Below are 16,560 nucleotides of genomic sequence, written 5' to 3' on the forward strand. Positions count from 1 at the left end.
TAAATTCCAGAGCAGTGATAGAACCAGCAGCTACCTTTTCGGCAGATGCAGTCTGTGATTTGGTTCGCACTTTGGTAATAATGGCTAGGCGTCAGCTATGACTGAGAAATTGGTTGGCCGATACACCCTCGGTCTAACATTACAAGATTGCCCTTGAAAGGCTTGCTTTTATTTGGGAGTGAGCTGGAGAAAATGGCCAATAAGTGGGGTGAGTCCCCAGTTCCTCAATTACCAGAGGATAAGAAATAGACGCTGCGATCCTGCAGCACGAGAGGTCGTACTAGGGGGTTCAGATGTTTTCAACCCTACAGAGGTGCTGGCTCAGGTAGTGAAGCACCCTGAGCCTCCCAATGAAGGTGTGCTGACCCACTGCTGGGATCAGGCGATAGTTCGCTTTTCTCTTTTATCGGAGGTGGGTCGAGATCACGACAGACCAGTGGATGCTGAAGGTGATAAGGGATGGCTATGTACCAGTGTTCTCGTGACATGTTCATGGTATCTTCCTGCAACTCTCTGCAGAAGAGACAAGCATCGGAGTTTATATTGTCAAGATGCTTCAGCCTGCGGACTGTGGTTCCAGTGCCCACGTCTCAAGTAAATATGGGCCGATATTCCATTTATTTCGTGGTGCCCAATAAGGAGGGCTCTTTTGGTCCCATCCTGGATCTCAAGGTAGCTAACTATCTTTTGCATATGATTCGTTTTTTGCATGGAAACCTTGCACTCAGTGATAATGGCAGTACAGTTGGGGGAGTTCCTGATGTCTCTGGATCTGTCTGAGGCGTACCTGCATATTCCCATCTGACTAGAACATTGATTTCTGTATTTCGTGGCTTTGGGATGTTGTCATCAGTTTAGAGCGCTACCTTTCGATTTGGCCACCATGCCTAGAACATTTTCCAAGGTTATGGTGGTGGTGGCAGTGGTGGAGTTGAGAAAAGATGGGATCCTGGTACACCCATACTTGGATGACTGGCTGATTTGGGCTAAGAGTCTGGAAGAGAAACTCCGGGTCTCACGCAAGATGATCTCCCTGTTGCAGGAGCTAAGTTGGGTCATGAACATGGCCAAGAGCAATCTTCAGCCATCTCAGTTTCTAGAGTATCTCTGTGTTCAGTTGGACATGAAACAAGGCAGGGTGTTTCTGCTGGAGGACTGTATTCAGAAGCTGATGGTGCAGGTGCGTCTATTGACAAACACAATATGCCCCGATAGTGTGGTCCTATCTTCATGGTGACCTGGAGGTGGTGCCGTGGGCGAGGACGCATATGTGTTCTCTTCAGCGCACTCTGCTGTCTCGTTGGAACCCACTCTCTCAAGACTATTTGATTTGGCTCCACCTGCCGATGGAGGTCTGCTCTCAACTACAGTGGTGATTTAAAGCAGAGCATCTAAGGGGATTTTCCTAAGATCACCGGACTGGCTAGTACTCACGACAGATGCGAGCCTCCAGGGTTGGGGAGCTCACTATCATGAGCTGGTAGCAAAATGGTGTTGGAACAGAAGAGTCTCTCTGGAACAATTGGCAGGGAGGAACCAAGAAGTCAGCAAGTGTTGCAGGAAATAGCCTAACTTATGGAATAGATGGAAGTGCATCTTCAGGAGATCTCAGCCCTTGCACATTGCAGGAAAATACAATGTAAGAGCAGGCTTTCTCAGCAGACCCAGTCTGGATCCAGGAGAATGGGAATTGTCAAATGAGGCATTTCAACTAATAGTGGATCGCTGGAGCCTTCCTTTTCTGGACCTACTGGCAACTTCTCACAATGCAATTCTGTGGTTCTTCAGTTGCAGGAGAGATCCAAAATCCTTGAGCATCAATGCCCTTATGCAGGAGTGGCCAGAGGTCAAGCTGCTATATGCTTTTTCCCTGTGGCCCATGTTGGGCAGAATGGTTCAGAGGGTCGAGAAATAGGGAGAAGGTGCTTCTGGTGGCACCACACTGGCCCAGGAGACCATGGTATGCAGTTCTGCGATGGCATCTGGTGGACTCTTCCCTCTGGTTCCCGGCACACAGGAATCTGCTACGGCAGGGGCCTGTTTTTCACAAAGATCCGAATTGATTTTCTCTTATGGTATGGCCCTTGCGAGGGTTCAGTTGCTGAAATGTGGATATTCTACTGCGGTGGTTGCCACCTTGCTACAAGCAAGAAATGTTTCCAGTTCCTTAGCCTATGTGTGGGTTTGGCTAGTGTTTGAGGCTTGGTGTGAAGATCAAGAGGTTCTTCCTCGTTCAGTTAAGATTCTGCTCATTTTGGAATTTTTGCAGGATGGATTGAGTAAAGGGTTGGACCTTAATTTCTTAAAGGTACAGGTGGCGACTCTTGCCTGTTTCCGCGGTCAGGTGAATGGTGGGCCCTTGTCAACTCGGCCAGGTGTAGCCTGTTTCTTGAAAGGAGTGAAGCAACTTTGTCCTCCCTTGCAGTTACCAGTGCCCTTGTGGAGTCTTGGTTTTGGATCTTTTTACCGGGATCTACTTTTTGACTGATGTGTAACCTTTCTTTGAGGTTACTGACCTTAAAAACAGTGTTTCTTGTGGCAATTTGTTCTGCGTGTCGATTATCCGAACTACAAGCCTGGTCTTGCCAGGAGTCATTCCTACTAGTGACTCCAGGGGTGATACAGCAGTGTACTGTTCCTTCCTTTTTGCCAAAGTGGTCTCTGATTTTCACTTGAATCAGTCTGTTTCCCTGCCGTCTCTGGACAGGGCAAGAGATGGCGAGGAATATCGCCTGTTACAGCCCTTGGATGTCAAAAGGCATATCTTGAGGTTTCTGAGCCTCTCAGAAAGACAGACCAGCAGTTTATTCTCCATGGTGGGAGTAACCATGGTGAGCCGGTGTCGCAGGCTACAATAGCCCGCTGGATTAAGGAGGTAGTCATGGCAGTGTATGTGGATGCTGAGTGGCTGTTGCCTGGTCAGGTTAGGGCTCATTCCACTAGGGCTTAGGCAGTGTCATGGGCCGAAGTTCATTAGATTGACAAATGTTGATGGGATACAACAATCTACTGCATGGTCCTCCTTACACACCTTTTCCAGGCATTATCGTCTAGATGTGCAGGCCCAGGAGGATGCAGCCTTTGCACATGCTGTTTTGAATGGTCTGTGGGCAGCCTCCCATCCTGTTCAGGAGTAGCTTTGGTACATCCCACTGGTTTTGGATTCACCTGTCTGTATGCTAAGAAAGGAAAGAGAAATTACCATATTTTTCACTCCATAAGACACACTTTTTTTCCCCAAAAGTGTGGGGGGGGAATGTCTGTGTGTCTTATGGAGCAAATATAAAAAAAAAAAACCTAAAAAACTAACTACAACCCCCCCATTCCCCCCAAGACCTGCCAAAAGTCCCTGGTGGTCCAGCGGGGGTCTGGGAGCGATCTCCTGCACTTGGGCCGTTGGCTGCCAGTAATCAAAATGGTGCCGATGGCCCTTTGCCCTTTCTGTGTCACAGGGGCTACCGGTGCCATTGGTCAGCCCCTGTGACATAGTAAGGGCAAAGGGCCGTCGGCGCCATTTTGATTACTGGCAGCCGACAGCCCAAGTGCAGGAGATCGCTCCCAGACCCCCGCTGGACCACCAGGGACTTTTGGCAGGTCTTGGGGGGGGGGGGTTTGTAGTTGAATTTAAAGGGTTGGGATGAGGTATATTTGGGGGGGGGGGGGGGGATTCCCACAGAAAGAACGATAAAAAAAAATTTTCTGATCTGGGGAGTAGACCGAAAACGAAATTGGGATAAAAAAATTTTTATGCATTCCCCTAATTTGCTTCATCAGACGCCCAGGAACGGTTTAGCACATTTTTTTTTTTTTTTAATTTTCCCCCTCTGAATCCTAGGTGTGTCTTAAGGAGCGAAAAATACGGTACTACTTACCTGATAATTTCCTTTTCCTTAGTACAAACAGGTGAATCCAACTTCTCACCCTTAGCTGCCAAATGGTTGTGCTAAGGTTGTCCTGTGTGGCTGTGTGTTCCAGGGAATACTGCTAAGTATCAATCCAGTATCAATCCAGTGTTTTCCTGTTTGCTGAATGCTGGAATTATCTGTTGTTAATCCAAGTTTTGATAGTTTGTCCATACTTAACTTTTGCAGAGAATTCTGGCGGGCTGATGACACCGCAGGGGTATATATACTGTGATGTCAGCTTTGTTCTGTCTCCATCTGCTGGTAGAGGTTCATAACCTACTGGTTTTGGATTTGTTTGCCTGTACTAAGGAAATTATCAGGTAAGGGAAAAATAACCCTTGCTGTAGTTACACAATGTTAGGTTCCATATTAGAAGTTACCACCCAGGAAAAAAATTTAGGCGGCATAGTGGATAATACATTGAAATTGGCTCAGTATGCTGCGGCAGTAAAAAAAAAAAAAAAAAAAAAAAAAAAAAAAGTTAGGAATTATTAGGAAGGGAATGGTGAATAAAATGGAAAATGTCATAACGCCTCTGTATTGCTCCATGGTGAGACCGCACCTTGAATACTGTGTACAATTCTGGTCACCGCATCTCAAAAAAGATATAGTTGCACTGGAGAAGGTACAGAGAAGGGCAACCAAAATGATAAAGGGGATAGAACAGCTCCTTTATGAGGAAAGGCTAAAGAAGTTAGGACTCTTCAGCTTGGAGAAGAGACGGCTGAGGGGGGATATGATAGAGGTGTTTAAAATCATGAGGCCTAGAACGGGTAGATGTAAATTGGTTACTTACTCTTTCGGATAATAGAAGGACTAGGGGGCACTCCATGAAGTTTAGCAAGTAGCACATTTAAAACTAATCGGAGAAAATTCTTTTTCACTTAACGCACACTTAAGCTCTGGAATTTGTTGCCAGAGGATGTGGTTAGTGCAGTTGGTGTGTAGCTGGGTTTAAAAAAGTTTTGGATAAGTTTTTTAGAGGAGAAATCCATTAACTATTAATCAAGTTGATTAAGGGCATAGCCTCTGCTATTAGTGACATCAATAGCATGGGATCTACTTAGTGTTTGGGTACTTGCTAGGTACTTATAGCTTGCAGACCGATACAGTACAGTGCACTCCGGTGGACTTCCATTGCACAAAGAAGAAATGGATAGAGATTTAATGGATAATATGGAGAAATTACTAATTTAGAACATATATGCCATACTGGGTCAGAGCAAGCACGCGCTAGCTTTACCCCTTATTCAGTAAGGGGTAATAGCGCGTCGAAAACGCGAGTCCAAACCCCCCCCTCCCCCCGAAACTAATAGCGCCCGCAACATGCAAATGCATGTTGATGGCCCTATTAGTTATTCCCGCGCGATACAGAAAGTAAAATGTGCAGCCAAGCCACACATTTTACTTTCAGAAATTAGCGCCTACCCAAAGGTAGGTGTTAATTTCTCTAGGCACCGGGAAAGTGCACAGAAAAGTAGTAAAAACTGCTTTTCTGTGCACCCTCCGACTTAATATCATGGTGATATTAAGTCGGAAGTCCCAAAAGTTAAAAATTATCAAAAACAAAAAAATGTTTAAATTGGCTCGCAGGTTGAAAACCGGACGCTCAATTTTGCTGACGTCCGGTTTCCGAACCCATGGCTGTCGGCGGGTTTGAGAACAGACGCCGGCAAAATTGAGCGTCTGCTGTCAAACCCGCTGACAGCCGCTGCTCCTGTCCAAAAAGAGGCACTAAGGACGTGCTAGTGTCCCTAGCGCTTCTTTTTACCACTGACCCTAATTTGAATAATTGTATTTATTGAATCGCGTGCATAGGAGAGTGGCCTGTGCGCGTGCCGGGAGAGCAGGCGCTCGCCCGCTCTCCCGTGATTTTTACTGTATCGGCCTGTTGGTTTGGCCACTGTTGGAAACAGGATGCTGGGCTTGATGGACCCTTGCTCTGACCCAGTATGGCATATATGTTCTTAACTAGTAACTTCTCCGTATTATCCATTAAATCTCTATCCATTTCTTCTTTGTGCAATGGAAGTCTGTATATTACATCAATATAAATAAATATTCCATTCAGAAGACAGATGAGAGGAAAATTGGAAGGTTTGAACAACAAAAGTAGGAAAACATTTATTTTTTGATTGTTGTTGAAATATGATACTTTGAATTATTGAATGATGACGCATTTTCAGAGCAGTTTTTAATTATTTAAATTTATACTTGTAATAACTAAGTGTCCTCCAAAACATAAACAGGACATTTTTCATACTTTTAGCTGATGACTAGAAAATCTTGCTTGGCTGCCCAATTTTTGAAAAGTTGAACCTTATTTGAAACAATTATGGGAATTAAACCAGTGTACATTATTGTTTATAGCATGGTTAAAAGCCACCTAGTATATAAACCGTGTTCAGTGTTGATGCAGTTCTGATTTTTTTTTTTTTGGTTTTGTTTTTGTTTTTTTCTTATCTGTCAGGAATATCGGTGACCTGAATGCCTGCTGTTCTCAAGCTGCTGCTTCATCGGGCTTCAAGAACATATGTCCCAAAGGCGTGGTCATTACAGTCCCTGGTACAGAGTGATCGAGTGCCTTTGAACCGCAGCTTTCCCCCAAACTTCTCCCTCTGCACGGTCCAGTTATTGGGAGGCCAGTTTCTAAAGCGCAGTTGTTGTTGTTTTCCTCTCCTTCTCACCTCTACAAACCGTGCACCCCAGCTAGCCCTTTCCCACACACCCCGCTCCTGGACTCGAGGGATCCGCAGCATCCAAGCAGAAATGGCAGAGCAGAGGTACTGTGTGGACTATGCCAGGCGTTTGGCAGGCTGCAAAAAGTGCAAGGAAAAGATCGTGAAGGGCGCAGTGCGCATTGCAAAGATTGTCCCCAACCCCTTTACTGAGTCTGGGGGGGACATGAAGGAGTGGTACCATGTAAAGTGTATCTTTGAGAAGCTAGAGAAGGCACGAGCCACCACCAAGAAGATTGAACACATCACGGACCTGGAAGGCTGGGAAGAGTTGCAGGATCCTGAGAAGGATGTAATAAATCAGCACATCAAAGGTAGGTGGCTTCTCTTAAGGAGGCTGAAAGCACTGGCCAGCAGTTAAGCCAAACCAGATTGGCGCTATGTGAGCTCCATTGTATCCTATACTGCTCAGACAGTGCATCTCACACCTGATCTGTGATCCCCTTTTTTATTCCAGTGCTAAGACCCCAGTACACAGGTCTGCCAGTATGCCCTGCAGCTATCCCCTGCTATTCTGAAACTGTGGACCCCCCAGCACACGGTTCTACTTTTCTGTAACTAAATGTAAAACCTATTTCAGCTGTAGCGTGTGTTGTTTTTTGGTTTTTTTTTTTATTTGCTTACCTAATACCTTTGAGTTAGTTATGCAGACAGACTCGTCCTGGCTTTTTGACACCCTGCTCCTTTTTGTTGTTTGTAGCTCTGGCTGCCAGTGGAAGAAGCAGTACTACAGGTTTCTGCAGTGCAGTTTGATGTAAATTCCAAAGTGAGGTTGACCAAAAGTGTAGTAGAAAAATTGAGCAAAAAAAATATCAATCATAAAATGGATACAGGAGGAGGAAGACGGCCAGATTTATCAGGAGAAACAGGGCAGCAGGATGGGCAGGGAGATGACAGCACAGGAAGCAGGTACAAATGGGTAGACCAAGTGGGCCTTATCTACTGATATCTTTCTGTGTCCAAAAATATCCCTTTAAATAGTGGCTCTGAGTCGTCATTTCTCAGACAACAAGCAGGATTAAATCGGCCATAACCAGTGGTTGGTGTCATCTGATGCCGATGCAGACCCAGCATTCAGAGCATGTGCAGGAATTCCACCCACAGTCTCTGCTTTGTGAGCCCTTCAGTTGTCCAAACTACTGCATTGACAGACTCCTAGTTTCTCTCATTTTTTGGTATTTTCACCTTTTGTGCTCAAATTTGCAGGTTTTCTATTGACCCTTGTAGCCTCTCCACTATGATCTCATCTCTCCTCTGCTCTACTACATTTTCTGAGTTAGTTGATGAGGCAGGTTCTTCACACAACACTATACTCCCCACTGCTAGACACTTTTGCCCGCCCCTTATTTGTACAACCTTGGCTCAGCCCCAGAATTTGCTTCCTATGTTCTTGTACTTGCTCTATAGTGTCTCTGACGAAAATGTCATCCGATGCTGAATTCTTACGTGTTCAAATTCATAATGAGCTTTTTACAGTCTGCTATTGCAGTTGTCAAGCGAAACTACTATATCCATCTGACAACTTTCTTGCCTCCAATTCAGTCTCTTTGCCATACTCAATTCCCTCCTCAAACTGCTTTTTGTCTCCCACTCCCTTTTGCTCTCTGCCCAGGCTATGGCTGACTACTTTCATGGTATGGTTCACAAAATTAGTCTTGAGTTTTCAAAAGGTCACCTCCCTCTCCGCATTTTTCTGTTCCCTGCTATCATCATCTCCTCTGAAATCACAGTAGAGAGAACTTCCCATCTTCTCCTTTCCAAACTCACTACTTGTTCTGCTGACCCCATGCCCACCCAGCTCCTCAGCTCTACTTTCCCACGGGTCACCCCTTCCATCTCTCACATCCTGAGTCACTTTCCATTGTAACTGATCCTGCTGCCTTCACTGGACCCTACCTGCCCTGCTAATTATTGTCCTATCTCCCTCCTCCCTTTTATCTAAACTCCTCAAAAGTGCTATTCTAGTCTGCTATCTTGACTTTCTTCTCAAGCCAGGGGACCCCAAATTATGGCCTGAGGGCTAGTCACGGTCCTTGCCTGAATTTCATCCAGCCCCCGGCAGCAATGGTAGAAGGAGTTTGATCCAGCCTGCAGCAGTGATGACAGAAGGAGCTTGATCTGGCTTGCAGTGGCAAGCACGTTCTGTCGCAAGTGCCAGCTCAGCTAAATGAAGTCAGAAGTGCAAGCGGCAGCACATCAGAGCAGTGTGGAAGGGACATGCCGATGCAAGGCCACCACTGATTGGTTGTGTTATATTGCTGGCGTTCGTGTTGCTTGTGCAGCTGGAGCTACTTAGACCATGGATAGGGAGGGAAGCTGCAACACAGCCATAAGGAGTTTTTGGTTACTGTGGAGGGCGGTGCAGATCATGGGGAGAAGGACACTGGTGGTACAAAACCATGGGTTCTGCGGTGCTGCCAGGAAAAACCATATGGATGGTAGTTCCTGGATCACCCAATCATGCCTCCATCTCTTTGGAGCCGTGGAGAGAAAATGTGGACATCATCCCCTAAGGATGCAGGCTTTGGAGGCACAAAGTGCAGAAATCTTTATTATAACCCAAATACCAAGTTCATGTGTCTTGCCCTGGATTAGGGTCTCTAGAGAGGGTGGCTTTGCTTAAACTATTAATCTGGCATGTTGCAAGAGAGTGGAGTTAGAGGAGGGGAGAAGGGGTGGGTGAAAGGGATGAGAAAGGGGAAGAAAGTAGAGGAGGAACAAAAGTACATGGGGGTGTAAGTGAGAGTATATTACATAGACATAAACACCCCATCCCGCTATCCATCCAGCCACAAGATTTTTGCAAAGAGAAGTCTTGCCTTATGTTGGACTCCTTTTTTTTTTTTGTTACTTTTTGCTGAGGATGTATATAGAGGTTAGGCCATATGGATTCGGAGTTTTCACCCAGACACAGACTAGTTTGAAGGCCACAGGCCAACCTCTGAGTGAACTCCTGTTTACTGTCTTGCACTGTGAAATGTTTATGAACAGGTAAGAGCCTGTTTATTTAATTATACACTAAGTCTATGATGAGAAAGCAAGCAATTAACTTATACTAAAGCCTGAGAGAGAGAATGAAGGCTACAGCTGTGTCTGAAAGCTGATAAGAACTCAGAGGGAGGGAACACCATTGCTTTCACGATTTGTAGTGTATAAGGAGAGACAGCGAGAGAGAGAGGGGAGAGAGAGCCCTGGACGTGATGGTATGGCTGATACTTTGGAAATGTAAGCTTTTTATATCTACGTAGCAGTTATCTACCATTACATTTTCTGTATGATCTGATTTTATTTGTTGTATCCTTCTATTGCTCAAATAAACTTACTTCCTTACCTGGAACCGTGACATACTGAATCCAAGTTTGTGTGTGGCTCTCTGTGTAGGGGATAAGCTCCTGGGTTCAAGCCCCCAGGAATAATCCCAGTAATTGTGTTTTGTTTATATGGGATAAGCCCCCCAGGTCAGAGCCCCTGGGCAGGATACCAGTGTGCATGGTCTGAAGCCATAACACTTTACCAATTTACTGGATTGGAGAAATTACTTACCTGATAATTTTTGTTTTCCTTAGTGTAGACAGATGGACTCAGGACCAATGGGTATATGCTCCCTAACTTTGGTCTAAGTAACTCCAGCTGCACAAGCAACATGAACTTGGATATGTAAATAAACATGCAGGCAAAGGTGAACCGGTTGATACAGTGTATTTGGATTTTCTGAAGGCATTTGACAAAGTCCTTCATGAGACTCCTCGGGAAACTAGGAGATCATGTGATTGGAGACAGTGTCCTATTGTCGATTGTTTGTCAAAAGTTACCAGAGGGTAGGACTAAATAGTTTTCTAAATGGAGAAAGTTCATTAGTGGAGTGCCCCAGGGGTCTGTATTGGGACCTGTGCTATTTAGCGTATTCATAAGTGATCTGGAGAAAGGAATGACAGATAAGGTGACCAAACTTGCAGATGACACACAATTTTGTTTTGCGTCGTCTAAAAGAAAGCGGATAGCGAAGAGCTGCAGAAGATCCTTGTGAGACTAGGAGACTGAGCATCTAAATGGCAGATCAATTTAATGTGGACATGCAAAGTAATGCACCTAGGGAAAAATAATCCCAACTACAGGCACATGATTCTGGGTTAAGATTCTCTACCCAGGAAAAAGATCATGGAGTCTTTGTGGACAATAACTTGAAATCTTTGGCTCGGTGTGTGGGAGTGTCAAACATGCAACTTAAATGTAAGGAATTACTTGGAAAGGAATAGAGAATAAAACTGAGAATATCATAATGCCTTTTTATAGATCCATGGCACGACCGCCTCTTGGTATTGAGTGCAGTTTTGGTTGCCACATCTCAAAAAAGACACAGTGGTCATAGAAAAGGTTCAGAGAATGGTGACAAATGATAAAGGGGATGCAAAAGCTCCCTTTTAGAGAGAGGCTAAACAGATTAAGGCTCTTTAGCTTGGAAAGGATGTCTGAAAGGGGACATGATTAAAATTTATAAAATCATGGGTAAATAAGGAATGGTTACACTGGGCAACAATGAAAGTGTTACAGACCTAAAAAGGTCCTACTCTGTAGTATCTTGATGTGCTGAACACGAATATGACCATGAAAAGTTTTTATTGGCGCTCGTTTTGAAGATATTTAATATAGTTCACTTTCTATGTTTAGTCATGTAAATTTATCCAAGACTGTAAATAAGCCGAGAATGATGTAATATTGCATAATACCATCATGCACACATCATCCAGAGTTTATTACATCATTTTCTGATGCAATGCAGTTCTACTGCCATGCTGCTGCTGAGTAAGCTGACGTCAGCAGTGTACTATATGAAGCCCAGTCAGAAAGGGTGAGCATTTGAAATATTCATGCTGGCTGACTACTGCTGGACACTCCGCAGAGATGCTCCCGAACAGGTGTACAAGAGACAAGCAAAGAAATCTAAGACGTGGTCTATGACTTCATTTTTCAAACGGTATTAACCAAAGGTCTCCTACTATTGGCATACAATTCAAAATGTAATTATATTATTGCATATTACAAAAAAATTAGAGCCAATTTTGCATTTTCACAGTCACATTCATGTTTAGCACATGGAAATGCATAAGAATTGACTAATTTCATTTCCGTAACATGACTTTTGTGAAAATTTGTTGCCCAGTGTTATTTACCCTTTCAAATACTAGGACTAGGGGGCATTCTATGGTATAATACTAGCAACCGGCAGCTTTAAAACAAATTGTAGGATGTATCTTTTCACTCTGCACACAAATCAAGCTGTGGAATCTGTTGCCAGAGGATGTGGTCAAGGCAACAAGCATGTAGCGGGGTTCAAAAGAGAACCGGACAAGTTCCTGAAGGGGAAAGTCAATAAACATTTAGTTTTTAGCCAGGTAGACTTGGGAATACCAGCAATTATTCCTGGATGTGAGAGATAAGAAATAGATGAACTGTTGGGGATCTGCCAGGCACTTGTGGCCTGGACTGGCCACTGTCCGAGACAGGATGCTGGGCTTCATGGCACTTCTTATGTTCTCCCTATTGGAGAATGTAGGGAGATGCAAGGGGCAAGGTTTCTAAGTTTGAAGAAATAAAGAAATCTTACTGAATTCTATTTGCTACTCCCCTGGGAACTCTGCCCCTTCCTCTCTCCTTTCCCAGCATTTCAAATCATTGAAAGGGCCAGACATGGTCCCCACCTCAAACTCTTCTTGGTAAACATAGAAACATAGAAGTGACGGCAGAAGAAGACCAAACGGCCCATCCAGTCTGCCCAGCAAGCTTTCACACCTATTTGTTTTCATACTTATCTGTTACTCTGACCGCTGAGGTCTGGGCCCTTATTGGTAACTTTTTGGTTCCAATTCCCTTCCATCGATGCAGACAGCAGTGCTGGAGCTGCATCTAAGTGAAGTATCTAGCTAATTGGTTTGGAGTAGTAACTGCCTTAATAAGCAAGCTACTCCCATTTGTTTACCCTGCCTGTGCAATTCAGTCCTTGTTGGTTGTCTGAATATAAATCCTCTTTACTTCATTCCCCCCTGTTGTTGAAGCAGTGAGCTGCGCTGGATATGTATTCCAAGTGATGTATCATGCTTAATTGATTCGGGGTAGTAGCCGCCGTAACAAGCAAACTACACCCATGCTTATTTGTTTACCCAGACTATGTAATTCATTCCTTGTTGGTTGATGCTGAATATAAATCATCTTTTCTTCATTCTCTCTGCCGTTGAAGCAGAGAGCTATGCTGGATGTGCATTGAAAGTGAAGTATCAGGCTTATTTGGTTTGGGGTAGTAACCGCCGTAACAAGCAAGCTACTCCCCTGCTTTTTTGTGGATGCAAATCCTTTTTTCCACATTTCCTCTTGCCGTTGAAGCATAGAGCAATGTTGGAGTTGCATTAACTGTGTGTATGTTTATTGAATAAGGATATTAATCTCCAGGTAGTAGCTGTCATTCCCGCAAGCAAGCCACCCCTTGCCTCTTCTTTTCATTCACATCCTCTAGACTTTATGGATCCACAGTGTTTTGGTCTTCACCACTTCCTCCGGAAGGGCATTCCAGACATCCACCACCCTTTCCGTGAAGAAATACTTTCTGACATTGGTTCTGAGTCTTCCTCCCTGGAGTTTTTAATCGTGACCCCTGGTTCTGCTGATTTTTTTTGCAACGGAAAAGGTTTGTCGTTGTCTTTGGATCATTAAAACCTTTCAAGTATCTGAAAGTTTGAATCATATCACCCCTGCTCCTCCTTTCCTCCAGGGTGTACATATTTAGATTCTTCAATCTCTCCTCATAAGTCATTCGATGAAGACCATCCACCTTTTTGGTCGCCCTTCTCTGGACCGCCTCCATCCTGTCTCTGTCCCTTCAGAGATACAGTCTCCAGAACTGAACACAGTACTCCAGGTGAGGCCTCACCAAGGACCTGTACAAGGGGATTATCACTTCCCTTTTCTTACTCTATATTCCTCTCTCTATGCAGCCCAGCATTCTTCTGGCTTTAGCTATCGCCTTGTCACATTGTTTCGCCGACTTCAGATTATTAGACATTATCACCCCAAGGTCTCTCTCCTGCTCCGTGCACATCAGCCTTCCCCCCCCCCCCCCCCCCAATCGAATACAGTTCATTCGGATTTCCACACCCCATGTGCATGACTCTGCATTTCTTGGCATTGAATCTCAGCTGCCAAATCTTCGACCATTCCTCCAGCTTCCTTAAATCCTGTCTCATTCTCTCCACTCCTTCTGGCATGTCCACTCTGTTGCAGATCTTAGTGTCATCCGCAAAAAGACAAACCTTACCTTCTATCCCATCCGCAATGTCGCTCACAAAGATATTGAACAGGACCGGTCCCAACACCGATCCTTGCAGCACTCCGCTTAACACTGCTCTCTTCAGAGTAAGTTCCATTTACCATCACACATTGTTTTCTGTCCGTCAACCAGTTTGCAATCCATGTCACCACCTCGGCACTCACCTCTAAGCTTCTCATTTTATTCACCAGTCTTCTGTGCGGGACCGTATCAAAAGCCTTGCTGAAATCCAAGTAGATGACATCGAGTGCTCTTCCTTGATCCAATTCCTTGGTTACCCAGTCAAAAAAGTCTATCAGATTTGTCTGACAGGATCTTCCCCTGGTGAATCCATGCTGCCTCTAGTCCAGCAATTCTCGCGACTGTAGATAGTTCACTATTCTTTCTTTCAACAGTGATTCCATTACTTTTCCCACCACGGAGGTGAGGCTGACCGGTCTGTAGTTATCAGCCTCTTCTCTGTTCCACTCTTGTGAAGTGGGACAACCACCGCTCTTCTCCAATCACTCAGCACCACTCCCGTTTTTAAGGATCTATTGAACAGGTCACACAACGGACCTGCCAGCACATCTCTAAGCTTCCTCAGTATCCTGGGATGAACCTCATCAGGCCCCATGGCTTTGTCCACTTTCAGTTTCCACAGCTCTTCCCATACATTCTCTACTGTAAATGGAGTTACATCTACTCCATTCCCCTCCAGTATCTTGTTAACTAGCGATGGTCCTTCTCCAGGGTCCTCTTTAGTGAACACCGAACTGAAGTATTTGTTTAATATTTCTGCCATTTCTTCGTCTCTCTCCACACATTGATCCTTTTCATCTTTCAATTTCACTATACCACTTTGGACTTTTCTCCTTTCACTGATGTATCTGAAAAATATTTTGTCACCTCTCTTTACCTCCTTGGCAATCCTTTCTTCCACTTGACTTTTTGCTGTCTTGATTACTTTCTTTGTCTCCGTCAGTTCTACCAGATATTCTTCCTTGTTATCCTCCCTTTGGGATCTTTTATATTTCTTGAGCGCTGTTCTTTTAGCCTTTATTTTGTCAGCCACCTCCTTTGAGAACCAGATAGAAAAGTAAAGAAAAGAAAAAGAAAAATGAAACCTAACATATAGATTAGTTGCCTTGGTAATTGCTCCTTTTAGTTTGGTCCATTGTTGTTCCACGTCTATCTCGTTCTCCCAGCCTACTAGTTCTTCCTCCAGATACTTCCCCATTTCATCAGTCTGTGTTTTTGAACTGCAAAACTTGGGTCTTTGTGCTTCTTTTCCGTATCCTTTTTGTGATATTAAACCATACCGTATGATAATCACTGGTGCTGAGGTGGGCGCCCACCTGCACATCAGAGACATTATCTCCATTAGTGAGCACTAAATCGAGTATAGCCCCCTCTCTTGTGGGTTCCATTACCATTTGTTTGAACAAAGCTCCTTGCTTGGCATCCACTATTTCTTTACTATTGTTAGATTCTGCAGATGGGATTCTCCAGTCTACATCCAGCAAATTCAAGTCTTCAACGATCACCACTTCTCCCTTCTTTCCCATCTTTTGGATGTCTTCAACCAGATCTCTGTCCAGCTCATCCTTTTGGTTTGGAGGCCTGTAAACCACTCCAATAAAAATGGATGCCCCATCTTTTTTTAGGTTAGCCCATAAAGCTTCTTCATTGCCCCATATTCCTTGCAGCTCAGATGCTTGGATATTGTTTCTGACATAAAGAGCCACTCCTCCCCCTTTCTTATCCACTCTGTCCTTCCTTAACAAGTTATAGCCCGGTATTGCTGTATCCCAATCATGTGATTCCGTGAACCATGTCTCTGTGACAGCAATAACGTCCAAGTCCGCCTCCTCCATTAGGGCTTGCAGATCTGGGATTTTATTGCCCAAACTACGAGCATTTGTGCACATAGCTTTCCAGATTTCATCATTCAGGTTACTGTTGTTCCTGGACTCCTTTTGTGACTTTAGTTGAGTTTTTATTATCCACTTCACCCTTTCCCTTCGCAAGATTAGTGCCTCTGATGTCAGATTCATCCAGCACAATAAGCTTTTTCCTTTGGTTACTGATCTGGAATTTCTGTATGCATTGGGTTTCTTCTCTTTTCAGACAACACTTCAATCTTTTTCTCAAGAACTTCTTCAGTATTTAATACAGAGAAGGCGTTTTGTACTTGCTGCACTTGATACAGTGTGTGTGTCTGCATCACAGGTCTAATTCTACTAGAGCCCACTGTAATCCTGTTGTTTTTTTGAGTTCATTAATGCCCTGTGTGAGTGGTGGGGTAGACTTGTGTGCTGCACAGCTGTCAAGAATGGGTGTCTGAGTCACAGGTCTTATCCTACCTGAGCCCACTGTAAATCTCTTTTTGCTTGACTTTTGGTTTTTCTGTGGTAATGGGGAATTAATTCCTGAATAATATAGAGTGGGTGAGACTTTCTTCATTGAAGCTAATTTAGCTTTAACTTGAGCCAACTCCTTTTTCAAGGAAGAGTTCTGAGCAAATGGGGCAAGCACTTAGTTTCCAGATAATTTCCTTCAGAATAAAGGCTCCACATTAGTTACATTGGATAATCCTCATTTTGGCAAATGTATTTGG

At 44.3% G+C, this 16,560-nt stretch overlaps 1 protein-coding gene across 1 annotated transcript in view; it reads left to right on the top strand.

Moving 5' to 3' along the window:
* LIG3 (DNA ligase 3) overlaps positions 1-16,560 on the top strand; it is a 232,372-nt gene that overhangs the window by 18,335 nt on the left and 197,477 nt on the right. Inside the window, exon 2 of the mRNA XM_029613143.1 lies at positions 6,376-6,957. Coding sequence (XP_029469003.1) covers positions 6,393-6,957 — 565 coding nt within the window. The 5' untranslated portion in view covers positions 6,376-6,392. The remainder of the gene's footprint in view (positions 1-6,375; positions 6,958-16,560) is intronic.

Source organism: Rhinatrema bivittatum, chromosome 8, assembly GCF_901001135.1.
Source record: "Rhinatrema bivittatum chromosome 8, aRhiBiv1.1, whole genome shotgun sequence".
Lineage (NCBI taxonomy): Eukaryota > Metazoa > Chordata > Amphibia > Gymnophiona > Rhinatrematidae > Rhinatrema > Rhinatrema bivittatum.